The sequence below is a fragment of the Saccopteryx bilineata genome, chromosome 8, assembly GCF_036850765.1.
Source record: "Saccopteryx bilineata isolate mSacBil1 chromosome 8, mSacBil1_pri_phased_curated, whole genome shotgun sequence".
In the NCBI taxonomy this organism is placed as follows: Eukaryota; Metazoa; Chordata; class Mammalia; order Chiroptera; family Emballonuridae; genus Saccopteryx; species Saccopteryx bilineata.
Window position 1 is genome coordinate 6,246,338 of NC_089497.1, and position 26,736 is coordinate 6,273,073.

Below are 26,736 nucleotides of genomic sequence, written 5' to 3' on the forward strand. Positions count from 1 at the left end.
CAACGCTGTGTTTAGAGGTCGTCAAACCAAAATATGATTAGTTGCAGTAATTGTCCACTAGATGGTAGCAGGGAGGCTACCACAATCTGTCAAGCGATCACCAAATATTAATAATTTAGTAATACATTATTTAAATAGGAAGATCAAAAGAGACATCATTAAGGGCCAACAAAGCAATTCCCATCAATTCTTAAGCACTACTGATGGTGATTTAAAACACACACACACACACACACACACACACACACAGATGTGATTTATCAGTGGTGACTTGGGAGCTAGCTCAGCTGTAGTCCCCGAGTAAAGTTTCCGTGCTGGCTGGAGGAGCCACCTTCAGCTCCTACACAGCTCCACGGGGCACCCCCTTCCTGCCGGTAGCACCTCGAACCGAGGGACGCTGGGACCCAAAGCTCAGGACTCACATAGAGAAACCGAAAAGAACCCTCCACAGTCCCTACAGTGAGTGCTTTGAAATGAAAATTAAGAAGATAGGTGAGCTTGTCTAAAGTTACCAGGAATTTGTCAGAAGATGAATAAAGACTAGGAAAGCAAATACACAAATATTCTTGTTCAAAGTACCATGGAACCGTGATTCCCTGTGCTGCAGACATTTTCTCCTATATCTCTTGTCAAATGAAAGTTAACAGTTAAGGGGCTAAGCATGTCACTTGCCTGAGATAAACAGAGAGAAGAGTCTGCTCTAATCCTCCCCACTGCCAGGGTGCCGTGAACCCTCCTGCCCGACCAACCAGACTCCGCTGAGGGTCCCGGTCCAGGTTGGCCCCCACCCTAAGAACCCTGACTGTCAGCTTACCTCTCCTCCTCCTTTTTTTTTTTTTTTAAATCAAGGGGGGATGGGTAAAATAGACAGACAGGAAGAGAGAGAGATGAGAAGCATCAATTCTTCACTGCGGCACTTTAGTTGTTCAGTGATTGCTTTCTCATATGTGCCTTGATGGGGGGGGCTGCAGCTGAGCCAGTGACCCCCTTGCTCAAGCCAGCGACCTTGGGCTCAAGCCAGCGGCCTTTGGGCTCAAACCAGTGTCCATGGGGTCATGTCTATGATCCCACGCTCAAGCCAGCAACCCCGCATTTAAGCTGGATGAGCCCATGTACAAGCAGGCGACCTCAGGGTTTTCAACCTGAGTCCTCTGCATCCAAGGCCGATGCTCCATCCACTGTGCCACCGCCTGGTCAGGCTCTCCAGTATATTCTTGATATCCGTGTGCTGTACGATCCCTCTGAGGCTACAGAGAATGGGGAGAAGTAGGACGTCTTGAAAGTGTCACGTATCTACATCTTATTCCAGAAACAGGAAGCTGTCCATATGCAACAGATACTAAGAAGTCAAAGACTATTTATTCTCAGAGTCTTATCCTGACAAATATCAGGAGCCTTCAGACACTTACTTGGATCCCAAAATAAAATACAAGGATCCTTCCTACTTGACCTATAAAAAAACAGATATAGGAGCCTTTTTTCTACACAGTTTTAAAACTAGTCACACAGAAAAAGCTTCCAAGAAAAAGATGTCAAAATGTTAGAATTACCGGTGATTTCTATTTTCTTCTTTCCACTTTTCTGTATTTTGTTAAATTATTGTCCTTAGGCACTTATTACTTGGAGAATCAGAAAATAAAATGCTTCCAAAGCAAAGCTATTACATTAAAAGAATCCTTGAAGTAATCTAACCTTGAAACAGATAGAGAGCTACTTCACCCCTCGAAGTCACAGCCACCACGCTAGCCTGTCACGTGCTGCACGCTGACCCCCATCCGTTCTGCCGCCTGTCGGTGGCAGCTGTGGGTCTGTTTAGGAAATCCGACAATTTCATCGAACACCTGGTGGCCACGCTGTGTTGTTTAGTGCCTACCACTCACCATGTCCCTTACCTGTGAGTGACATTAAATGAGTGAGCTACCTCATTTAACCCCCACAGCCCCTTTTGAGAGTGACATTTGCATATCTCTTGCCAAGTGGAAGTCAAAGGCTAAGTGGCTGCCAGTGTTGAGTGTCACTTGCCGGGGTACCGTGAGCCCTCCCACTCGGCTGGGTGAGAAACCCAGGGCCCCCAATGGCTGGGCAGCTTGCTCAACGCAAAGTGGCCAGTGTTTGGGAGCTACTCTGAGGTTATATCTGTCTTAAGTCCAAAGTCACACTCTTTCTTCTCCTCTGTACCTCTGCCCAATGCACCCTCCGAATCAATGGAACAAGGAGCATTTGCTTTGGGAGTTTCTAGTGCTGATGAGCTTGTCTCATGTCAGTGACACAGAAGCCATTTGTAAAACCCTCCTCTCTCTACTTGCAGGGTTGGGGCAAGGGGACGTCGGAAGGAATAGAAGAAAAACTTACGTCACAACGCACACCTATCAGACGAACAGGAATGAAGCTATTGCTGCTACTTAAAATGTATAATCTCCCCCAAAACATTATTTTGATAATAAAAATATGCAACCATGATTGATTCTGAGAAGTTTTACATATGACCATTTATGTATTTGTCCATATGAAAAGGTAGTTTTCCAAAGGAAATTCAGGCCCTGGCCAGTTGGCTCAGTGGTAGAGCATCGGCCCAGCATGTGGAAGTCTCAGTTGGATTCCCGGTCAGGACACACAGGAGAAGCGCTCATCTCTACTTTTCCCTTCTCTCTTTCTCTCTCTTCTCCGCCTGCAGCCATGGCTTGATTGGCTCGAGCACAACAACCCCAGGCACTGAGGATGGCTTGGTGGAGCCTCTGTCTCAGGCACTAAAAACAGCTCCATTGTGATCATGGCCCCAGATGGGCAGAGCATTAGTCCCAGAAGCGGGTTGCCAGGTGGCTCCCAGCCAGGGTGCATGTATGAGTCTGTGTCTCTATCTCCCTTCTTCTCACTTGGAAAAGAAGAAGAGGAGAAGGAAATTCTGATAACTTATCTGATTAGATAAATGCACTTCCTCCGTTAGATTACCTATGATTCTGGGTAAAGGCGGTGCCATCTCCCAAATGACCCATAACTGAGTTGTGGTCAAGACTAAAGACCCCCCTACCCCACCCCAAGAGACTGCTTAAAATGGCCTATTCATTCAGGCGACTTTCAGAAAGCATTTAACAGGCGCCGGCAGTGCCTCCATCCTGAAGAGAGCAGCCAAGGGGCACACACATGAGTGACCACCTCATCTTGCCCTCTGGAGTCCTCCAGTGGCTGTGGGAATGGGGCTGCCTGTGAGGACAGAGGAGGAGAGGGGACAGGGGAGGGGACAGGAGAAGGGATAAGAGAGGGGTTGTGGGTGCTTCACCTCTTTCTGTAACGCTTACTCCTGCACAAAGAAAGGCACAGAGCAAACCCAGCAAAGGTGCAGCCATCCTAAACTCTGCATGGTGAACGCATCAAGATCTCCTAGGTGACTTACAATACACTGCTCACAAAAGTCAGGAGATGTTTCAAAATGAATAAGAAGCAATTAAAAAAAAAAAAAGAAACATTTGATTTTTTTTTATTAAACAAGCACATCACAAAAGCAAACAACAAGTCAAAGAAAGTTGTCTGAGTATGCAAATGAGATGCAAAACCAAGTTTTATTTCACTGGTGAAAATGCACTCTATAAAAGGCTGAAAGTACCGGAGAATCTGCACATTCCCTCATCCCCTCATTTTTGTGAGCCGTGTATTTTTAGTATATTCAAAATATTTTGTAATTTTAGTGTTTTTAATTCAACGATTTACCACGGAGCTTCAAATACATATCTTACATTATTGAGAGTCCCCCTCCAAGGTCCTGTGACCAGGTAGCCAAATTTGTCTCAGCTTGCCAAAGGCAAATCTAGACGGAGTCCTTACATCGTTCAACTCAAGCATACGGTAGAGCTGTATTTTAGAGCGAAGAACTGGGTTCGAATCCCAGCGCTATGAACGCACCCACTCTGTCACCTTGGGCAAAGGAATTTGCTGCTCCGCCGTCTGTAAAATGAGTATCCGCTATTATGAAAAGCATGTGAGTAGCACGGCATTCGGTGTTAACGTTGCCACCCTGGCCCTCGGCCCCCCCACGAGAAAGCATGGGGAGGGGGGAAGGGTTCATGCACCAGAACCCCACCAGGAAATGAGGCGCTGGTCCAGGTAAGAGCAGAGGCATAAACCCAGCAGGGGTCAGAGGGCGGAGGGCGGGGGGCAGGCAGAGAGGGGCCATGAGGTTCCTCCTGCCCGCGGCTGTGGTCGCCACCACCCTGGCGCTTGGCCCTGTCCGCTTTGACAGGTGAACCTCACCTCCCTGTGCTGCCCTCTGGGGGGGGGGGGGGGCGGGGAGGGGGGTTGAGGAGGAGTAAGGCCGCCCTCCTGACCGCTCTCGTTTTCTCGTCCTTTTGCCACGTGAAAGGGAGACGGCGCTCCGCCTGAAGCCCCAGGATGAGGAACTAGCAGAGGCCCTCGAGGACCTGGCCAGAGCGACGCGGTAAAGCACTGGCGAGACCGTGCGACTTTCCCTCCTGTCCTGCAGCAGCGGCTTCCTGTCCATCTCGGGTGAATGCCCGAAGACAAGGGGGAGGCGGGTGGCAGGGGTGCTCGGTTAACTCAGCCAGTCGCCAGGGCTTCCCTGCCTCTGTGTCTGTTTCTGTTTTTCCCCCAGATGACCACTTCCACCTTCCCTCCCCAAAGCCTTGCACACAAGGACTTCCTCTCGCTGAAACTGCGCACCAAGGGGCTGCTCCTGACACGGTCCTGGGGCCTCTTTTCCCCTCCCTGCGACTGCCTGTCACCTCCACTGTGCTCCTCCCACCCAACCCCGCCTTCACTGTGACCACGTTTCTGTTCACGTATTAACTGATAACTTGAAGGAGCTGGATGATCATGTCAAGATGTGACCCTTTCCAAGAGCAGGTCCGTTTTAAAGAAACTCTATTATTATTATTATTATTATTATTATTATTATTATTATTAAGTGAGAGGAAGGGAGGCAGAGAAACAGACTCTTGCGTACGCACTGACCAGGACCCACCAGGCAAAGCCCCCTTACCTGCGGCTGCTCTGCTCACCTGGGGCCGTTGCTCTGTTGCTTGGCAACCGAGCTATTTTTAGCATCTGAGGTGGAGGCCACTGGAGCCATCCTCAGCACCAGGGGCCAGTTTGCTGGAAGAAATCGAGCCATGGCTATGGGAGGGGAGAGAGATAGAGTGAGTGAAAAGGGAGAGGGGTGGAGAAACAGATGGGCACTTCTCCTGTGTGCCCTGACCAAGAATCAAACCCAGGACATCCACACACCAGGCCAATGCTCTACCACTGGGCCAATCGGCCAGAGCAAAAGAAACTCTTAAAGTTAGATCAGTCTTTTTAAAATCCAACTAACATACATATTTTGTCATTTATCAGTTGCTCCTATACAAAAACAGCCATCTCACATACATTGTTTCAAATTCTCCAACAGTTTCAGTGTCAGGGTCCTAGTTTAACCCGTTGAAAACAGAAGAATTGAAGTTCATAGAGGGTTGGTTAAAGAATCAAGATTGCACATCGGAGTTAAACCCAGAACCCAACCTGGGATTTATCTCAGGCCCACACCCTTATCCACACCTCAAATTCATCCAAAGTTCCACCTACTCTAATTCCCAAATGTTTTCCAAGTCCATATTTTTCTCTCCATTCCCCTGCCACTGCCAAGTTCATGTTGGCTCTACCTCTTCCTGCGATAATTTCCAAAGCCCCTTAAGTAGTATCCAGGGTTCTGGCCCATCCTTCCAGACAGCCAGTCCACACCACAGCTCAACTGGGCTCTCTAAAGCTGGGTGGCCGTGACTCTCCACTGGATGCTTTTCCACGAGAAGTGGCCTATCATGGAGAGAATATGGTCTTCAGAAGTCCCCATCCCAGCTCTGCGATCTTAGGCAAGTTCCTTAACTTCTCTGGATCTCAATTTCCTTCTTCATCAAATGAGATTATAGCCCTGGCCGGTTGGCTCAGTGGTAGAGCGTCTGCCTGGTGTGTAGAAGTCCTGGGTATGATTCCCAGCCAGGGCACACAGGAGAAGTGACCATCTGCTTCTCCACCCCTTCCCTATCTCCTTTCTCTCCGTCTCTCTCTTTCTCTTCTGCAGCCAAAGCTCCATTGGAGCAAAGTTGGCCCGGGCGCTGAGGATGGCTCCATGGCCTCTGCCTCAGGTGCTAGAATGGCTCTGGTTGCGGCAGAGCAACGCCCCAGATGGGCAGAGCATCGCCCCCTGGTGGGCATGCTGGGTGGGTCCCGGTCGGGAGCATGCAGGAGTCTGACTGCCTCCCAGCTTCTCACTTTGGAAAACTACAAAAAAAACACACACAAAAAAAAACCCATAATCCGACTAATTTCCTAAGTTTGTTATAAGGACCACGTGAGCTAATTACTGGGGAAGCAGTCAGTGGCGGGCCTGGCCGTAATAGACCCTGGAGAAGCCTTTCTATCGGTATCGGTGTGGCCAAGTCCTTCGTGATCTGCCCAGCTGCCACTCTCTGCGGCTTCTCCTCCCCCGCCCCCTTCCTCTGAAACTCCGTGAACAGCAAAGACTCACCCACTTTGGTCCTGAACCCCTTGACTCAGGAAAAATGTTTCCTTCTCTACTTGGCTAGATCCTATTATTCTCCAAGACCAGCTCAGACAGTGGCTCTGGTGGGAAGTCTGCTCTGCCCATCAGCTCTGGTGACGCATCCCGGACTCTTCCTGTGCCCCGGGGCACCGGGCTCCCCCCCCCCCCTCCCCGGCAGGCTCAGCAGGTGTGGACTGCATTTGTGGACATCCCTCACACGACGCTTCCCGCTTCTTCTAGTCTCTTTAGGAGCCTCCGCAGGGGTGCCCGCCAGCTCTGTGCCCAGGGCTTGATAAGTGCGCGTGGAAGTTCACTGAGCCCCCTGAATGCCTGTCACACGTTTCCCTGTGAGGACAGGGACGCTGCTATTGTGGTTAGGCGCCTTGCTGAACTCACCTGTAACTCACCACACCCCTCATATGCCCAGTTTGTCTGTTGCTCTTTGATCAAAAGAAGCCAATAAACATCAGTGAGGTCACAGCGGTCTCATGACGAGTAACCGGAGGTCCCCTGGGACCCAGCTCAGAAGCAGTCTGGCAGACTCGGCCGTGCCCACAGCCTGGTGGGGGTGGGAGCAAACGGGCCCCTCCCTCCCATTTGCCAGGTGGGAGGGCTGGACCTCATTCGACCTCGCAACGGAGTACAATCTGACGAAGAACAAGAATCGGATTCTGCTCAGTTCTCTCGCCTGTGCGCTCTCCTTCTGGGCCCGTGCACCGACATTTCTGAAACTCCCAGCAGCGGGGGGAAGAGAAGGGAGTGGGCAGCTGTCCAGTGCCCGCATGTCCCAAACCCCACAGCCGCGTCACAGTCTGTGTAACATCCCACGGCAGCTCTGCCTGCCCCACCTTTTAGGGGGACACACTGAAACTCAAGGAGTGTTAGGAACTTTAACTTGCCCGTGGACACATTCTAGAACAATGGCAGGACTGAAGAGTACACCTTCTGTTAGACCAGGGGTCCCCAAACCAGGGGTCCCGCATGCGGCCCCCTGAGGCCATTTATCCGGCCCCCACCGCACTTCCGGAAGGGGCACTTCTTTCATTGGTGGTCAGTGAGAGGAGCATAGTTCCCATTGAAATACTGGTCAGTTTGTTGATTTAAATTTACTTGTTCTTTATTTTAAATATTGTATTTGTTCCCGTTTTTTTTGTTTTTGTTTTTGTTTTTTTTACTTTAAAATAAGATATGTGCAGTGTGCATAGGGATTTGTTCATAGTTTTTTTTATAGTCCGGCCCTCCAATGGTCTGAGGGACAGTGAACTGGCCCCCTGTGTAAAAAGTTTGGGGTCCCCTGTGTTAGACACACACCTTCCAGGAACGCCAGAGTTTACGGGGACACTTGGCTTTGAGGCTTGGATTGGGAAGGGAGTTGGGAACCTTATATGGAACCTAGAGTCCCAATCCGAGCCAGACGCTGGGGCTAAAACAATTATGAAGCGACCCCACTCAACCCCAGGATGGTGGAACCAGACAAATTAACCAAAAGGTGCTCATTCTTTTTGTAGTTACACATTCCATGCGACCGGCACAATGGCTCCTTCCTCACCCTGCATAGTCAACAGATATTTGAGTATATTTGCAGAAACCTCATAAGCTTGAGACTAACACTGAACTTGTCTCCCCAGCTGCACTTCTGGCATCCGGATGCCCCCCCCTCACCACGTGGCTGCCAACATGACAGTGGTCGTCCGAGTTCGGGAGAAGGAATCTCAGTCCATCCAGTCGGTTTGGATCAAAGTAAAATGCACTACCAGGAAGTCCTAACAGTCACTATTCAAAAACATTGAATATTCAAAGTTGGGGGAGTCTTGTCATCAAAAGGGAAGTCTTATTTTTTAATGAGGGGGTAAAAAAGTGAAACTATATTTACATGACATAAAATCTATAGTCACTTCCAAACAGACTTAAGAGAGGCCTGCCTGTAGAGGTGACGAAATCAAACCTGGTCACTCAGCTTCCATCTTAGGTTTGCTCTGATGTTCAAGAATGGCGCTTCTCTGCCTCCGCCCTCTCTAAGCCCTCAACAGCGAGGACCGCGAGAGGTGAGCGGACACGGGTGGTTGAGCCACACTCCTCACCCCGATGGGCCATCACCCAGCGTCCAGACACCCCTGGTGACCACCAGCACCACATCCTTGTGTTTGATTTCTCCTGGTACCTGAGAAGGAGACCCAAACAGTTCCTCTTTAAGTCACAGTGGAAGGGGGGCCAGATATAGAGCAAATAAATTCTTTTTTTTTTTTTCATGAAAGAAATTCTTCCTCAGAGAACGTGGAAGCAATGCCACAGAGTAAGACGAATCCAAGAGGAGAAGAATCTCGAATAGCCAAAGATGCCGACCCGCGTCACTGCGGTCCCGTAAAAAAATGAGGGGAGATTAGAACACATGGAGAAGCAGCTGCGGGCCCGCGCACTGTCTGGGCCCCGTGGCGGTGAACAGGAAGGGAGCCTGGACGGGAATGTTACAAATCAACACACAACACAGAAAGCAAAATGTGTTTTTATACTGGCAGACATTTAGCAATCTGATGGACGGAAGGGTCCCGTTTGAACGCCCCAGCTCTTGTCATCCCGGGAGTCCCCTTTATTGAGACCCTCACCACACAACCAACCCCGTGCTAGCAGCACGAGTCCCTCTCTGACTTGCGATTCCGTGCCCCCCGCTACAGGAGCTTGTGCTGTCACTCGAAAGGCCTCCCCTTCCGGCTGAGACAAGATGTATGATCATCTTCCATCTATTGCAGAGCGGGATCCCCTGCTGCTCACCACGACCCGGACTGCATGTATGATATTGCTACACTGTGGCAATAAATATAAACCTCTCAATAAATATAAACCTTACAGAAGCTCGGCAAGGACCCACGGCAGACAAGTTAAACACATTGTTGCTCAAGCCTCTTCCGGGGATAAAAGAAAAGGAGCAGGTCATTGTTGATCTCCTCGTCTTCGCTGTGGTTTCCAGAGTGATGGGGAACCAATGAAGTTGCCCAGTAGGGAGAGCCTGTTCCAAATTAATTTCTGCCAGCATTTACCTCTCTTCAAGTCCCGTATCGCTGCGTGCTTTTCTATGCTTTTTTCGCACCATTAAATTAGAGTAGACGCTTTAGAAATACACCTCCAAGGTCACAGGAATGGGTAGGGCTTGAAGAACAAGGTTCAGATGGTGTCCGGATTCTTCCATGTAGAAGACACCGCCCCTCCCCCTAGACATCCCCCCCGGGGGGGGGGACTGTGTCTCCACTCATGTCACAGCCAGGCTTCTCAAACGGGGGCCTCGTTACGACACTCTTCACTTGGCCTCGTTAGTATAGACCCAACTTGGATTCCTGCGATCAACTAATTCTCACAACATGTCCAGCCCAGGCTGAGATCAATGGTAACTGGACAATTTTGTATAATTTGGCTTGAACAGCAGGGTAAAAATGAAGCACTGTGTGCTCCTTGATATCTTGGGAATGGAGACAAAAAGCCAGTTGCTTCACAGGAGTGCGGACAGAGGAATAAGTCAGGATGGCTAAAGACACCCAGGCAGGTAGCTGCCTTCCTTCCAGTTATCAGACAGCTCGCCTCAGCCCTCTCTCCGCGTTGGCCCGCCCTCGGCCTCTCCCGGCCCGAGATCATTCCGACTGCAAACAGAAATCTGATCTCTAAATTCAGATTCTTATAAATAGTAGTGTGTCCTTCAGTGTCTTATGCCAAGATCCTTCCTCGTTATCCACGTCAAGAACCAAAGTGGTAAACTACCTCCACAAATTAGTTTTATCTAATTAGGACATGATTTCTAGAAATTGGTCCCAATTAGCCATGGTTGTAGGAAAGCCACATAATTAGATAGTTACCTTCCTCAGAAATATAAATATGTAAAGTGATCCTTGCAGACAAGAACTGTTTAAAATCTTGTCTCCAAGTACTAATTATGCAGATAATTTTATTTGCATATTAATTTTATGCGTTACATGGTGTCAGTCAGTAACAGAAGAGGGTTCTAAGAACAGGAACACCAGGTTGGACCCAGGCACCGGTCTCAATAAAACCACCTGACCAGGCCGGTTTGACATGATAGTTTAGACACTCTTCATTGGAAAGTGCGCATAAACCAGTGTTTAGTTTAAAGCCGCTGTGTGTGATTTCTTCTAATTTTCAGAAAATTAAATTACTAAAACAGATTTGATTTTAAAGTGGCCTATCTGTTCTCTTTTTATTTATACTTTTACAAAATCATGAAAGGCCAAATCAAATAATAATAATAATAATAATAATATGTATATATTAACCAACCAGAACAGACTGGAGAAAAAAATACCGGAAGGAAAGTCCGCCCATTCAACTGAGCCTTAAAGAGCAGACCTCAGAGTTAGATCCGGCAATTAAAAAACCCAGTGTTTTCACTATTTTTTTATATTTTAGAGACATTTTGCATTATCTTTTCTTTGATCAAAAGTTAAAACGAGAAGATAAAAGAGTTGCTAATAAAAGGTAATTCAGAAAACCACTATTGATGTAATAGTAAAATTCAAATGATACCACTGAAGTAAAATCTTATTAAGACCCACATGAGATTATATGGGAGATACAAGACACCTCTATCCAAAGGACACAGCAGTCGTCAACACTTCATGTAAATGTATAATTACCTAATAATGTTCAGCTAGACACAAACTCTTAGACACAGTCTTAGAAATAGGCGTTTGAATTAAATACTGTAATTTTCACTCCATAAGACGCACCTGACCGTAAGACGCACCTAGGGTTTTAAGGAGGAAAATAAGGAAAAGAATATTCTGAACCAAATGGTGTGTTAAAATTTTTAATAAAATATACCACAATAATATTTCAACAATGTAAACTCAACAACAGTGTTAACAACCATCAGCACTGTTATTAACAAATGAGAAGAGACTTTAATGTGCAAATACTCTTCTAGTTGTCCAGGAACCCGCAGCAGCTGAAAGAAATGAACATTCGCTCCATAAGATGCACGGGCAATTTCCCCTCCGCTTTTGGGGGAAAAAAGGTGTGTCTTACGGAGCGAAAAATACAGTAAATCATTCTAACGTGTCATCCCATTCATTGTCTTACTGCTCTATGTTTTTATATATCATTTGCCCCAAGAGTCAAACAGGTGCATTGAGACCAGCCTCCAGGGCTGAGGAGATGGGGCTTTTGGAGGGAGGCCGTCTGGGCTGGCTGGTCCCCTGCAAACCGAGCTGTGGGTGTTCAACAGGAGCCATGAGCTGAACTTCCTTCCACCTCACTTCTTCCGTCTTTACAATGCTGCTTCCTAGGGGTGTCGTGAGGACCGACTGGGACCGCAAAGCCACTCTGCCTGGCTCCTCTACTTCTAGTCGGCCAAGGGGAGGAGACACCACCGGCACGTGTTTACACGGGTGCACGTGCCCGCGAGTGTGCGCACAATGCCGCTTCCTAGGGGTGTCGTGAGGACCGACTGGGACCGCAAAGCCACTCTGCCTGGCTCCTCTACTTCTAGTCGGCCAAGGGGAGGAGACACCACCAGCACGTGTTTACACCGGTGCGCGTGCCCGCGAGCGCGCGCGCACACACTGTGCCGCAGGGGATGGCTGCCACTATCAACGGATGCTCCCGTCCCCTCCGAGTGAGCCAGTTGGTGCCTTCGCATTTATTACCCAGCGCAGAGGCATATGGGGGAACCCGCAACACTAAGCACCGAGTTTTGTCCACGGTCACACAGTTAGGGAGTCACTGGGATAAATGGGACCTTCTGGGAACCTGAGATCATACTGCTGAGCAGCCCCTATCCTGCTGGGATGTGGGTGCAGGCGGTTCAGAGCAGTTTATAAGGCACCGTAACGACGACTCTGCCTCCCTGAAACATCCTTCCTGCTGCCGGTACACACACACTCACACACACGCGCACACCATCTCCTCTCCTATACTGCATATACACATGTACGATGAAGTGTCACTTATAAATTAAGCCCTGTAAGAGGCTATCACTAATCACAAAAGAAAACGATTACAACAGTATTCTCCCGTAAGAGTTCCGTGACTGTGGAAGTCACCCTCTTCCTGCGACGACCTGATGTGCGATGTCACAGTGCCTACGTGATGAGATGAACTGAGGTGCTCGGAACAGCGTGCAAATTAAAAACTTATGAGCTGTTTATTTCTGGAACTTTCCAGTTCATATTTTTGGACCACTGAAACCTTGGAGAGTGAAACTGTGGGGGAGGGGGGAGACTATGGACGCCTACCTACACTTTTCCATCATCCCGTCCTTGTTCCTAAGAGCAGCAGAAGGAGGGTCCCTTGACATTGTCAAACTAAGGTTCATCTTGCCTCTTCTCTGAACCTCTCATCTGCGCCCTGACGTGGCAACACAGTTTTCCGGAACAGCCAATCAATCTCCTGGACAGATTTTGCACAAGCCTCGGTTGACTAAAGACTGCAGGTCTGATGGCCCTACCCCAGGGTTGTCACTCCTGGTAACGAAGGTAGTTTTTTTATCATGGTTCACAGCTAGATGTCAGACATCGCCGGGTTCAAATCCCAACTTCTATATTTTACCCGTTGTGAGAACCGTGGAAATCTCCCTAACCTGCAGAGAAGTTGAAGATGGGGGCTGACAATGGTACACAACAAACAGCGTTGGAGGGAAGAGTGAAAGATAAAATGGAAATATGGAAAACACCATGCTGAGCGGAGGGCCTGGCACGTAAGACTGGATAAGCAATAGCCACTCATATCATTAAATCCTCAGTGATAATATTTATCTTCTCACCGACGACGTTCAGAAATGTTTGTAACAAATTAAACGATTATTGGAGTGCTGAAATAATATTTGAGGGAAAGTCGTTTGGTTCCATCTGTGCTGGCCCGGCTGCTGGTTATTAGGAGGGCTCATGAAAATAACATCTGGCCCTCGTTCTGAATTTTCAGCCTCAGGCTTAATTTCTAGTCCCGATCAGCACCAATCTGGTGCTGCCCTGACGTCCTTGTGCAGCTGCCCGTGTGGGAAGGGTCGTATTTCAGCTCACACCATGTTCTTTCGCTGCTGTTACCACAAGAGCCACATCGATATGTGTTAAGTCTAAAAATATTCTCAGATACCAGCTTCCTGTGATTAATTAATACTGCCTTATGTTACAAATCAACCTTTGGGACCAGAGAATGTCTCCTTGGCCCGTTTCCTCTATTCCTATTAACGCAGGTAGAGCAAAAAGCCAGATGCCCGCTTTACAGCCTACGAAACAGTTCATTACGCCTAGAGCGGCCAACCAAAATATAATTTCCAAACTTCTCAGGCTTGGTGTGAGTTTTAGTGCAACATGCCCCCACCTGATTCCAAAACTGGCACGATTTTTTTTTTCCCTCAGAAAGACCAGATTCATCATAAGTCAAAAGCCAAGCAAACAGTGAGTCGCGTCTAATGTGCATAATAACGTGCTTGTCAGTGTTGTTAATGGGATCCATATTCATGAGCGGTACTTGGTCTCATGTGCTAAATAAACTCTAATTAGGAGTAGACTTCAGTTTCGTTCTACCTCCAAACTCAGATCAGCCAGTCCATCAGCGACAAGAAACTGACACGTAGTCGGCTTCATTATCATGAGAAATCGGAGAAATCAGCAGAGTCAAACAAGTCCATAGCATCAAAGCCTGGTGGAAAGACATGTCACAGCGGTGACGTGGCTGTCGGTTCAGTGGCTCCTCCGCACGGTTACGCTGAGGTGCGCTGGGGGTCCGTGGCATGCCAGGCACCTCTCAGAGTCCACCTCCTTTCATCCTCACCGCTATCCTGGCTGACACGTTTGGTACCGTTGTACAAGGGAGGAAACGGAGACTCCGATAGATAGCTCACCTGCCCGAGGTCACACTGAGTCTTAGCCAAACAGGGGGTTAGAGCCCGAGAATGTCTGATCACGGAGCCTCTTCCCGCTAAAGTCCTGCTGCCTTGTTTGGTAGAATTCACAGAAGTGAGGACGTGCATGATACCGTCCTAAGGGGCTAGAGTAAATGTTTAAAAATAAACAGCATCTTCCTACTTAGGAACTCACTGATAATAAAAGAAAAATACACATGCGTTCCATCAACAAAAGTAGAGTAATGCCTCTTGTACATGAAGTCAATGGGAAAAATGAGACATCAAAATAAAAAAAACTGTTCAGATCAGTACAACTTCAGAAAATCCTGCATTTTAAGTATTTCACAGAAACGTTTCCATTACAAACCACACTACCCTGCAGAATCAAGTGTGTATTGCGTATCATTCACTTTGGGTTGAGAGATTATCATTGTGAGCATGAATTTTCATCCCGCGCTGTAAGAGAATGAATGATCTTTCCAGGGGCTCGGTTCCAAAATATGTTGGATCATGTGAACTTACATTTGACCCCTGGGTTTCCTGTGTCCCCTGTCTATGTGATTCTACTTTGCTTTATTTGCTGTCAGCTATCACCTACTGACGGTATGCTTCCAGTGAGTCATGTTCCCTGTGTCCACTGCCTTCCTCCTAGGTTAAACCAGCTTTGTATAGACAGATCGAAAATAAGATGAACAAAGCATTTTGTGAGAATGTGTGCAAATCTCCCCTGGTTGCAACATAATATTTAACATAGATATCTAATAACAAGTTTTCATTGCAACCGCACATCAACGGACAATAGTAATTTGATCACAAAGACACCGCCATGTTAATTTCAGAATGGCAATCAACATTATATACATATATACTTAACAGTGAAAGACAGATTTTTCTTGTTAAAACCAAAACACAATAGAACACCATCTTTCAGCACCATTATTTTTCCTTTTCAGAGAGCTTAGCCAATGCAACAAAGCAAGAAAACAAAAGAAATAGACATTAGAAAAAAACTAAAAAGTATAATATTTTATAGAATAACTACACAGAAAACCCTGAACACAAAACCAAAAAATATCAGAAATAAAATGATAGTTTTAAATGACAATGGCTAATAAACATAATCAAAGCCATGTTTTTTACTATATAAATAATAATCAGTTAATGTATTTAGTGGGGGAAAAGTCACTCATAAGACTAATCAAAATATATGAATAAACAAAATATATAAAATTTTACTAAAGAATAAAAAAATCTACATTATGGTTTATTAATTATATTTTATCAAATTTATTCATAATTTAATACAATTATAATCAAAAGCCCACTTTTCTAATAATTTCTAAAATGATTCTAATAAAAGTTATTAATAGGTGAAATTACTCAAGAAATTGGGAAATAAGAATGAGACACTTTATGAAATACTAAAATTCAGTATTAAAACTATAATTAAATAAGGTTTGTTACTTACACAAGAGTAGGAAAATAAATCACTAGAGCAAAGTAAAAAATTCCTAAACAGGCACAAAATATACAAAAATATTTGTGTACATGATGACAGTGGAACTTTTGAAACATAAATCTTAAAGTCAAACAAGCTGACATTCAAATTCCCAACTTCACCACATACAAATTATATTTAAGCTTCCTGAACAGCAATGTCCCCATCTGTAAAATGGTGATAATGTTAATAAGATAAAATAAAAGAGGCCCTGGCCAGCTGGCTCAGTGGACAGAGCGTCAGCCTGGCGTGCAGACATCCCAGGTTCAATCCCTGATCAGGGCACATAAGGAAAAGCAATCATCTGCTTCTCTCTTCCTCCCTCTCTCTCTTCTCTCTCTCTTCTTCTCCCATAGCCAGGGGCTCAATTGGTTCAAGTGTGGCCCCAGGCACTGAGGATAGCTTGGTTGATTTGAGCATCAGCCCCAGACAACGGTTGCCAAGTAGATCCCAGTCAGGATGTATGCAGGAGTCTGTCTCTCTATCTCCCCTCCTCTCACTCAAAAAAATAAAATAAAACAATGTGTATAAAGCAGTACCTGGACTGCTTTATTTATTTATTCATACTAAATAAATGGATGTCCAGGTGAAAATGTCAGGTCGGCAGTTGGATGTACAAGTCACGGGAGACATAGGAGAAGAGGTTAGAGAGAGGTAAGTTCAGGGGAGAAGCCGGAACTAGAGATACAAACATGGATGACTGTTGGTCTGCAGTTAAAGCCGCATGATTCATTGAGGTGATGAAATGGGAGGAGGCAACTCAGGATGAGACGAAATAGAAAAGAGGGTAGAAGCCTTTCGGTCCCCAACACGAACCTTCCAATGACTCACCTTGCATCTTATGTCACACTCTCCAAACCAGTCGAGCCACTTTCTAGTTCTGTAACCACGGGCAGGTTATTGAAACATGTTATTGTGCCCTATCTTTCCCATCTGTAAACATGAGGATAATAATCTCAGTGTGGAAGTTAAATAAATTAATGTATGTAAGTTGGTTAGGGCAATGCCTGGCACATGGTAAACGCTAAGTACATGCTTATTATTATTATTGTTACTCAGGTTTCTTGGGACAGCCAGTAAATTTGTGCGTAAGACTATCCACTGTGGCCGGTGTTGCGTACCTGTGGATGTGTGTGCGCTTTGAAGAAAGGTGGTGTTTAGATTATAGAGCAGCACTGACCGATAGCAGTATAAAGCAAGCCACGTGTATAATTTTAAAATATTTGAGTAGCCACATTTAAGAAGTAATTTCAACAAAACACTTTATTGACTCTAACATATCTGCAACCTTATTTCAACATGCAATGAATGTAGCTTACTAGTGAGCTATCCCACACCTACCGCAGTCTCTGGGTTTGGACAAGCCCATGTTAAGTGTGACCTTGCCTGGCACAGCTGTAGATAAAGAGAAAGGTCTGAAGCCAGATACGGTGACATATCTAAAGGAAATGGTAAGAGCATAATCAAGACACAGAGAAAACCTGATCTGAGATAGAGAAAAGGGAAAGCGTCTGCCAATGGAAGATAACCGTGTTTTCCTTGCTCTAGTCAATGTGCACCTTATCACTCCCCCTGTCAAACAGAATCTTGATTCATGATCTACAAGAAGCGACTGAGAAACAGTTGGATGTTAAAGAAGGCGTCTCAGGCAGGCACAGCTACGCAAAATACAGTACCGGGGGTCAGGTGCAGTATATAATAAAAGTCTGTGCTTCCAAAAGAAAAAACGGAAGAGTTATCCCCAACCTTTGCTGTCACTTCATTTTCTTTCACTCTAATTCCTCGATTTGATTTTGCTCTTAAGATTGTGGCTTGCACTGAAAAAAAAAAGGTGTATAAGCGTCCTGAAATGGTCTCTCGTATTAAAATTGAAACTACGGTTGAAGACAATCCACTGTATGTTCTCAAGGTAAAACCAACTCCAAGAACTACCGATACTTACTATTGTTGGAAAGCATGAATTTCAAAGTTACTTTTTGACACACCTAGCTCACTTTGATACAATAAGAAGTCTTGGTTTTTGAAGAACATTTAAACTCTAGACATCCATTCTAGAACAGAAGTCACAGGTGGTTTTGGGGGGAATCAGATAGTTCCTGGTTAAACCTTTTGTCAGGCACAATGGACAAATATCTTATCCTGTATCTTTATTATAAGAGTTTATGATGTCTCTAGTGTATAAAACAGTTTTCCACCCATTAAAGTTTAGTGAAACTGATGATTAAAATGTCACGAAGAAAAGAGAACTTCAAGAATCATAGACTCACACCGTAGCAGGGAAGCTCAGTTGGTTAAGGTGTTGTCCTGATACACCAAGGTTGCAGATTCAATTCCAGGTCAGGGCACTTACAAGAATCAACCAAGGAATGCACAAATAAGTGGGACAACAAATTGATGTTTCTCTTTGTCTCTCTCTCTCTTCCCCTCCCCCTCTTCCTCTCTCTCTCTCTAAACTCAATTTTTTTAAAAAAATGTTTTAAATCATAATGGCCCTGGACAGTGGCTCAGTGGATAGAGCATCAGCCCAGCATATAGACATCCTGGGTTCAATTCCCAGTCAGGGAACACAAGAGAAGCGACCATGTTGTTCTCTCCTTCCCTCCCTCTTCTCTCCCTCTTTCCTTCCTGCAGCCAGTGGCTCAACTGGTTCGAGCATAAGCCCCCCCCCCCCCCCCCCCCCGCTGATAGCTGGGTTGGAACGCATCAGCCTCAGGTGCTAAAAAATAGCTCAGTTGATTTGAGCATCAGCACAGACGGAGCTTGCTGAGTGGATCACAATTGGGGCACATGCAGGAGTCTGTCTCTCTGTCTCCCTTCCTCTCATTTAAAAAAAAAAAAAGAATCATAGACTCCTAGGGTCCCAGAAGTTAAGTAAGGCATTCAAACCCATGTCGATGGGGAATTCCCGTCTACAATCAAGCTAACAATTGCCATTTCGCTGCTGCTGGGGTTTTGTACATTTAAAAACACTGCTCCCTGCTACATCCCCTTAGTAGCTGGGAAGCCCGTCCTTGACCTGAACTCCCATCCACTCATTCTCTCCAACCACCCAAAACAAATCTGACCTCTGCTCAAAATGACAGCCCTTCAAACATCCAGGCACTATTTCTCCTTCTCACTTCAAACAGGACTACAAAATCCTTTCCACTCCAAGCAAAACATCCCCCCGGTTATAAAGACAGGAAAAGAAAAGAAAAAAGAAAGAAAGAAAAGAAAGTGGCAGAAACAGAAGCAACTTTATCATCTATGTCTCTGACCAAACATACGCAAGAAGACCAGCAGTAAAATAAGAAAAGTAGATTGTGGTTTAAAAAAAAAAAAAAAAAAAACCTAAAAGCAACATTGACACTAAGGAAAACTTTTGAAAAATATATCCTCTGTGATAGATTATGAATTATGTATAAATATTTAAGGACAGCCACCGCCGTCCTCCCTGAGAACACCCTGTGCTCACACAGTTACTCCCTGAGCAGGAGACGGGGAGAGGGGGGCGGGGTGGGGGTTGGAGAGGAGGGCGGGGAGGGGGGATGGCTCTGAGAATACGAATGAATGATGGGACAGCCAGAGATGCATGTGTGAATGTGTGCCAAACAATAACTTGCCTTTATTTCTAAATAGATTGGGAAAAAGCACCAAGGGAGAAAGGCTATTTTTATGGAGCGTGGGCATTCATGCAGGCGCGTGGCTCTCCCCAGCAGTGGTGTGTCCATCGGGTGAGTGAGACGGAACGCACCCAGCTCCCCTTCACGGTCAGGGGCTCTCGCAGGGCACTGAGCGGCACCCACCCTTCCCCAGTGGGCGCAGATCCACTGAACGAGGCGAGCCCGCCCTTCCAGCTGTCAGGAAATAAATGCGCTGGGTGTTTACTCAGCATTCGGTGTTTATAAAATTGACACCTTCCTCAGGCTTCTTCAACTCCAGCTGACAGCTTATAAAATGAAAAAAGAAACAACTTTTTTTGTTGTTGTTGTCACAATAGGAGAGCTTTCCCTAGAGCTGAGATGGAAAATCTGAAACTATCTTACGATTTGCAAGCTACCGAGGTGGTCTTTCTTCAGTGAGCTCAAAGCACAGAACCCAGTTCCTGGTTGCCCGCCCCTGCCCGCGGCATGCCTCAAATCCCTTTCCCAGCGGGAAAACTCACTTTCTAAACAAGTCTCGGTTTGTTCCTCCTCTCCTTCTATTTCTACGGTGTTCTGGCTCCAACTACGTTTAACTTGCTCTTTCATACAGCACACGCGTGAACGAGACATGACGGCGGCTCTCTGGGCACGAACGGCTTCACTAGGAATGGCTCTGCGGGTAACCGCGATCCGTCCACGCCAGGGGTCCCCAAACTACGGCCCGGGGGCCACATGTGGCCCCCTGAGGTCATTTATCCAGCCCCTGCTGCACTTCCGGAAAGGGCACCTCTTTCATTGGTGGTCAGTAAGAGGAGCACATTGACCATCTCATTAGCCAAAAGCAGGCCCAGAGTTCCCATTGAAATACTGGTCAGTTTCTTGATTTAAATTTACTTGTTTTTTATTTTAAATATTGTATTTGTTCTCGTTTTGTTTTTTTACTTTAAAATAAGATATGTGCAGTGTGCATAGGGATTTGTTCATAGTTTTTTTTATAGTCCGGCCCTCCAACGGTCTGAGGGACAGTGAACTGGCCCCCTGTGTAAAAAGTTTGGGGACCCCTGGTCCACGCAATGGCGTGGCTCCCCTTACTCAGCCCATGAGGGAACACCCATCACAGGACTGCTAGACGACATCTCCTGGCTCCAGAAGAGTTAATCCTGAAAGAGATTTTCCAAAAATGATGACAGAGATTTTTAGGTAGCCATAGAAATTCCAGATAATTAGAAAATTTTCAATTAGATGTGATTTAAAAAAAAAAAAAGTCAATTTCTAAACACATGTTGTTGTTTTTTAATCAATAGAGCGTTTTTTCTTTTATCCTATTTACAATTAATTTATGAATCCTCTCCAATATCTACATATTCTTATTACAGACTCAATCCATATTTACCTAAAGGGTGTGTGGGAAATAAGCCATTTGACATGAGTTGCTCTAACTTTTCACTTGGTCTCTGCCTCCTGTGAACTGTATCTTGCATGCTGTGTCTGAAATGCTGCGAGTCTCAATAATTAAATGAACTTTTTGAAGAATGCTCAGTTCAATTCATTTCATTAGTCTAAATAAGTGTCATTATGTCACCTTGGGCAAATGACTTAAGGAGTGGTCGTATCCCTATTATACCACAGCTTTCCACGTGGTAGCTTAACTTTCCACCAATAGCTTCATTCTTTTTCCTATCCCTACAGGCAACCAAAACTTATGGAAAAAACAAAATTATAACCAAACTCCTGGATCAAATGAACTTTTACGTTCTTCCTGTATTCAACATTGATGGACATATTTGGTCATGGACACAGGTACTGTTTGTTCTGTAGTATCTTCTTTGAATTTAGATGATATATTATTATATTTACTGACTTTAATGCACACTGATTGCTATGCATTACATTTAAGACTTGGGCAACCAGTTCATTCCAATTCAGAAAAGTATATTTTTAAAAATCTCAATTTCAGACTAAGGCAAGTATGATTTCCTAACTACAGTGTGTCCGTAAAGTCATGGTGCACTTTTGACCAGTCACAGGAAAGCAACAAAAGACAATAGAAATGTGAAATCGGCACTAAATAAAAGGAAAACCCTCCCAGTTTCTGTAAGATGATGTGGCAGCATGTGCGCATGTGCAGATGATGACGTAACACCGTGTATACAGTGGAGCAGCCCACGGCCATGCCAGTCCAGATGTGGACGGTGCAGAGGAAAGTTCAGTGTGTTCTGTGGCTCACTAAATTTGAATCCGTGACCAAAGTGCAACGTGAATATCGGTGCGTTTATAACAAAGCACCACCACATAGGAATAATATTACTCGGTGGGATAAGCAGTTGAAGGAAACCGGCAGTTTGGTGGAGAAACCCCGTTCTGGTAGGCCATCAGTCAGTGACGAGTCTGTAGAGGCTATACGGGATAGCTACCTAAGGAGCCCTAAAAAATCTATGCATGAGCCCACATCGAACTGCACTGAATAGGTATGAAACTGGGAGGGTTTTCCTTTTATTTGGTGCAGATTTCACATTTCTATTGTCTTTTGTGGCTTTCCTGTGACCGGTCAGAAGTGCACCATGACTTTACGGACACACTGTACATTGGCATCCTTGAAATAACATGAAATGTTTGCCGCTGAAGCTAGTAATGTGGAAAAATGAAATAAAGCAGTTATTATAAAGGAAATGTGTGTTTTATGATATGGCAAAAGCATATTCCACTTAAGAATACAAGGCATTTAAAGATACTATAAACACATTGACTTCAAAGCAAAAGACACTGTATCCTATCAACTTGGGACAGAATTTGAGGAGGAATAATTATATTAAAACTAAAATAAAAAGAGACACAGATATCTATCTGTCTTGTAACAGGGTTCTTTGTTTTCCTACTATTGCTAAATAGGATTAATAATTAACTTTCAGACAGATACTATCACATAAAGTTCTTTTCTGCAAAGTATACTCCAACAGTCACAATTTGACCTGTATCATATCCGAATTTATAAATGAAAAAAGATGTAATGAAGTTATAATTTAAATGACAGGTAATTTCTGGACATCACTGGTCTTTTCTAATACTACAAACTAATCCACAGTGCTTATTTTTATTTTTTTGAATTGCATGGCACGGGGGTGACGCTGGTTAAAATAACTACACAGCTTTCAGCTACCCGGTGAGAACGAGCTGAACTAGTCAGGATAGTAATACCAAAAGCAACGTTCCTGAAAGTAGACTGCTCACAAAACTTAGGGGATACTTTCAAAATGAACATGAAGCTAGACAATACCCCCTAAGTTTTGTAAGCAGTATGTGACATTATAAGAAAACGATATATTTTTCTTTGTAGCAAAGGGCCTCGGTTGAACTAGATTTCCGAGAAAGCTGTCGTGTCGGTGCTCGCAGAGAGGATCTGAGATGATGGACCCTGAACTCCTCCATCATTTTATCCTGCAGGACCACATGTGGAGGAAAAAAACCAGTCCAAGAACCAAAACTCCACGGGCGTCGGCACAACCTCCAGGGGAACATCAATGCCTCGTGGAACTGAGAGTTGGCCTGGCCTCAAGGGAAAGCGCTATAGTGTTTAGACGCCAGGTTGACTTAAACCACCTGCTTGTTTCAGTAAAGATGGGTATTACCTGGGTGAGTTCTAATTTTCTAATCTAAAAAAATAAAATAAAAATGAAAGCTGATTCTGACTCCGACAGGAGCGTTACGAACGCTTCATTGGATGGGAGGAAGTGGGACGTGGGGTTGTTTCTCAAACCATCTCTTAATATAGTTAGCTTTGCTAAAAATCAGCCGCCATCCAGATGTACAAAACTTCCGATCGCCTGAAGCGAGGTCTCAGGTCCTTCCTCATCCCGCTGTGATACAAGTTGAGACAGACCAGGGGTTAAAACCAGCACGCAGGTAGTTCTGCAGATGTTTCGTCAAAGGAAACATCTGCGGGAAAGAGACTGCTAAGGTTTAGTGGAAATGCAGTGACAAGCAAGGACCTGCCACATCAAATGACTCTCAGTGGCCGCACAAACATGACCTCATCGTTACACAACTTCCAGGAGAAACGACCACTACCTCAACTCACCACCTTTTCTTTTCGTTACATGACTTTGTTGAAAATACCAGCTCGGCCAGGGCACACAGGAGAAGCGCCCATTTGCTTCTCCACCCCTCCGCCGCGCCTTCCTCTCTGTCTCTCTCTTCCCCTCCTGCAGCCAAGGCTCCATTGGAGCAAAGATAGCCCGGGCGCTGGGGATGGCTCTGTGGCCTCTGCCTCAGGTGCTAGAGTGGCTCTGGTCGCGGCAGAGTGAAGCCCAGGATGGGCAGAGCATCGCCCCCTGGTGGGCATGCCGGGTGGATCCCGGTCAGGTGCATGTGGGAGTCTGTCTGACTGTCTCTCCCTGTTTCCAGCTTCAGAAAAATGCAAAAAAAAAAAAAAAAAAGAAAAGAAAATACCAGCTCAGCTTGTAATTCCATTCTACCATTCAGAATATGATAAGAGACGCTTCCCTAACTGAAGGCTGACTGCCAGCACAGGGTGAAGACACTCAGCCTCCAGGAGAGCAGCCCGTCTCCAGCAAGTCAGAGCTGGGGCTGAATTGGAACTGCAATCTGTCTGTCTGGCCCCAGGCTCTGGGCTGCTTTGGGGGTTTTAGCCCTGTGACTCGGAGAAAAGGGAGAGAAATAAACTAAGGCTAAGACTATTCCGGTGCGCTAGGTCTGGAGTTGAGTGTGAGAAGTTAAGTCTGCAGCCACTATGACACCAGGAACATAGAGGCTCTTGTAACCCTGGAAGGGTACAATGCTTAAAACACGTTGGCCTGACCAGGCGGTGGCGCAGTGGATAGAGCGTCGGACTGGGATGTGGAGGACCCGGGTTTGAAACCCCACGGTCACTGGTTTGAGCGCAGGCTCACCAGCTTGAGCGTGGGGTCATGGACATGACCACATGATCACTGGCTTGAGCAAGGAGTCACTCGCTCTTCTGTAGCACCCCACCCCCCCTTCAAGGCACATGTGAGAAAGCAATCAATGAACAGCTAAGGAGCCAAAACAAAGAATTAATGCCTCTCATCTCTTTCCCTTCCTGTCTGTCTGTCCCTATCTGTCCTTATCTCCGACTCTCTCTCTCTGTCTCTGTCACAAAAACAAACAACTTCAAAAACACATTGTGAGTCCCCACTAGGAGAAGCGGGGGCTGTGCTGAGGGGGGGGAGCAGGCCGTGACCGTGTCCCCCCCATGTCCTCTGCAGCTTCTCCTGACACCAAGGACCCATGTCAGGAAGCCTATCGGGGTCCCACACCAGAGTCCGAGAAAGAGGCCACAGCTGTCACGACCTTCACTCGAACCCACCTGCGACCACTCAAAGCCTGCATCACCCTGCACTCCCACCCCAGATGCTACTGTTCCCTACGGACGCATGTCAGAACCGCCACCCAACCACAAGGGCTGGTATGCAGAGAAGAGCCTCTGGGTTATGCTTTGACACCACCACTGACTTTCAGTCTGTTCCTCATTAACAACTTGGATTGCGTTTAAAAGACTTCCACATTTTGATTCCAAAGGAAAGAACTAATGACGTTTACCTTGGAGTCCAAAATCATAATTCTGAGATTAACTTTTCCCGTGGCAAAAGTATACCGTTACTAAAACCTTTCAACGGGATTCTAAGAAAAAGCCAGTCGGAAACATCGAGGCCGTTTGAGTAGAATTCCATTACTACACAGACCGCTAAACTTGTACAGTACGTCGTGCTGTAGAACCACATACAGCTAAAGCCAATTAGAACAGCAAGGACATCTGCTGTTCCTATCCCCGAGACCCCAGATGTGGGGCGACCCATTGCCTTTTCATCCTCCAGATAAACTTGGAAAGGACATGAATTCTCCTACTATCCAAAGAAAGATCATTACTATCCAAAGAATGTTTGCGAAACTCCCTCACAAAGAGCAGTCTTTCCAGAACTATGATCCCTGAAGCATCCTTTTTCATTCTACGAAATTGAATTTGTTAGCTTTAAAAAAGAAAAATTCTGCATGTGGGTTTCAGTGAATTACAAGAACTGGCAGTGTGAATAAACAAATATCCATATAAAGAAGTAAATCTTTTTAATTGCTGTCGAATAAAAGAAGTAGATAAAGTTCAGTGTCCCAGATCCCACGGCAGTTGGCAAGTGTAACACATCCTGTAAAAACTGTGCTTCAAATATTGCCTCGTGAATTTTTTTAAAAAATTCTTTAAGAGATCATAGTTGTCATTCTGACTTCAGTCAATTGTTTCTGAACAGCATCTGATTTGAGTTGAAGCAGAGATTTGGACCAATCATTAAAACCATCTGTGTATGTACAACAAAGAGAATATGGCCCATAGAGTCATTTCTTTAACCAATCTTGTTGAGATTCTGAATCCATGAGTATGAATAACTTATACAAAGACACAGCAATGCAATTTTAATCTGTCCTTAGGAAAATGGCATTACGTATTTAAAAAAACACAGATATACACAACAAACCATTTGGGTAAAGTAAGAGATTTCACATGGCAACTAAATTGACAATGAAAAAATATATATTTCTTGGTTCTACACATTAGACAAATAGACTTTTTTTTAAAAAAAAAACACAACTTCATTTAGATGACAACTACGTTAGTGACTATATTCCACTAACGTTTGTTCTAACATATCCTTCTCGTAGCACAAAACACTAATGTATACTGAAGGGCACGAAGTGCTTACTCTGGAAGAAAAACTCTAATTGAACAGAACCACCTTAAAGAGGAGCCCACCCCATCTCTTGCCCCGGCATGCTAACATCCAGCGTAGAGAAAGCCCCACGCCGATGAGGAAACTGTCAAGACAAAGGAAAGAGCATCGAGGGACAGTGGCTTGGAAGAGACCAAAGCCAGTGACAACGTGCATGGACCTGGAGGCTGTGACGTTAAAGGAAACAAGTCAGGCAGAGAAAGGTAAGCGCCATGTGATTCCACTCAAATGGGAGATAGAGACTGAAACACACAGTGACAATAGTGTGGTGGCTCCCAGGGGGAAGAGGGTGGGCCATGAAGGGTAAAGGGGCCCAATATATGGTGATGGAAGACGATTTGAATTTGGGTGGTGGACACGCAGTGCAATTACAGATCCTCTATTATTAGAAATGTATATTTGAAACATGGATGATCTGAGTAACCAATGTCTCCCCAATACAGTTCATTTAAAAAGTAAAATAAAATATCAAAGCTAAAAGAAAAACA

The 26,736-nt window shown here is 45.5% G+C and overlaps 1 protein-coding gene across 1 annotated transcript in view; it reads left to right on the plus strand.

Annotated features, from left to right (window-relative positions):
- Positions 1–4,166: 4,166 nt before the first annotated feature.
- The window catches only part of LOC136311628 (mast cell carboxypeptidase A-like), a 28,219-nt gene continuing 5,649 nt past the window's right edge, over positions 4,167–26,736 (plus strand). Inside the window, 19 exon segments of the mRNA XM_066240787.1 lie at positions 4,167–4,234; positions 4,355–4,429; positions 4,475–4,497; positions 4,604–4,770; positions 8,155–8,178; positions 8,180–8,254; positions 11,875–11,934; positions 12,018–12,143; positions 13,885–13,904; positions 17,454–17,556; positions 17,675–17,779; positions 19,489–19,530; positions 19,532–19,574; positions 21,157–21,293; positions 22,935–22,949; positions 22,952–22,991; positions 22,994–23,026; positions 24,737–24,881; positions 24,883–24,936. Of these exon segments, the coding sequence (XP_066096884.1) occupies positions 4,167–4,234; positions 4,355–4,429; positions 4,475–4,497; positions 4,604–4,770; positions 8,155–8,178; positions 8,180–8,254; positions 11,875–11,934; positions 12,018–12,143; positions 13,885–13,904; positions 17,454–17,556; positions 17,675–17,779; positions 19,489–19,530; positions 19,532–19,574; positions 21,157–21,293; positions 22,935–22,949; positions 22,952–22,991; positions 22,994–23,026; positions 24,737–24,881; positions 24,883–24,936 (1,355 nt within the window).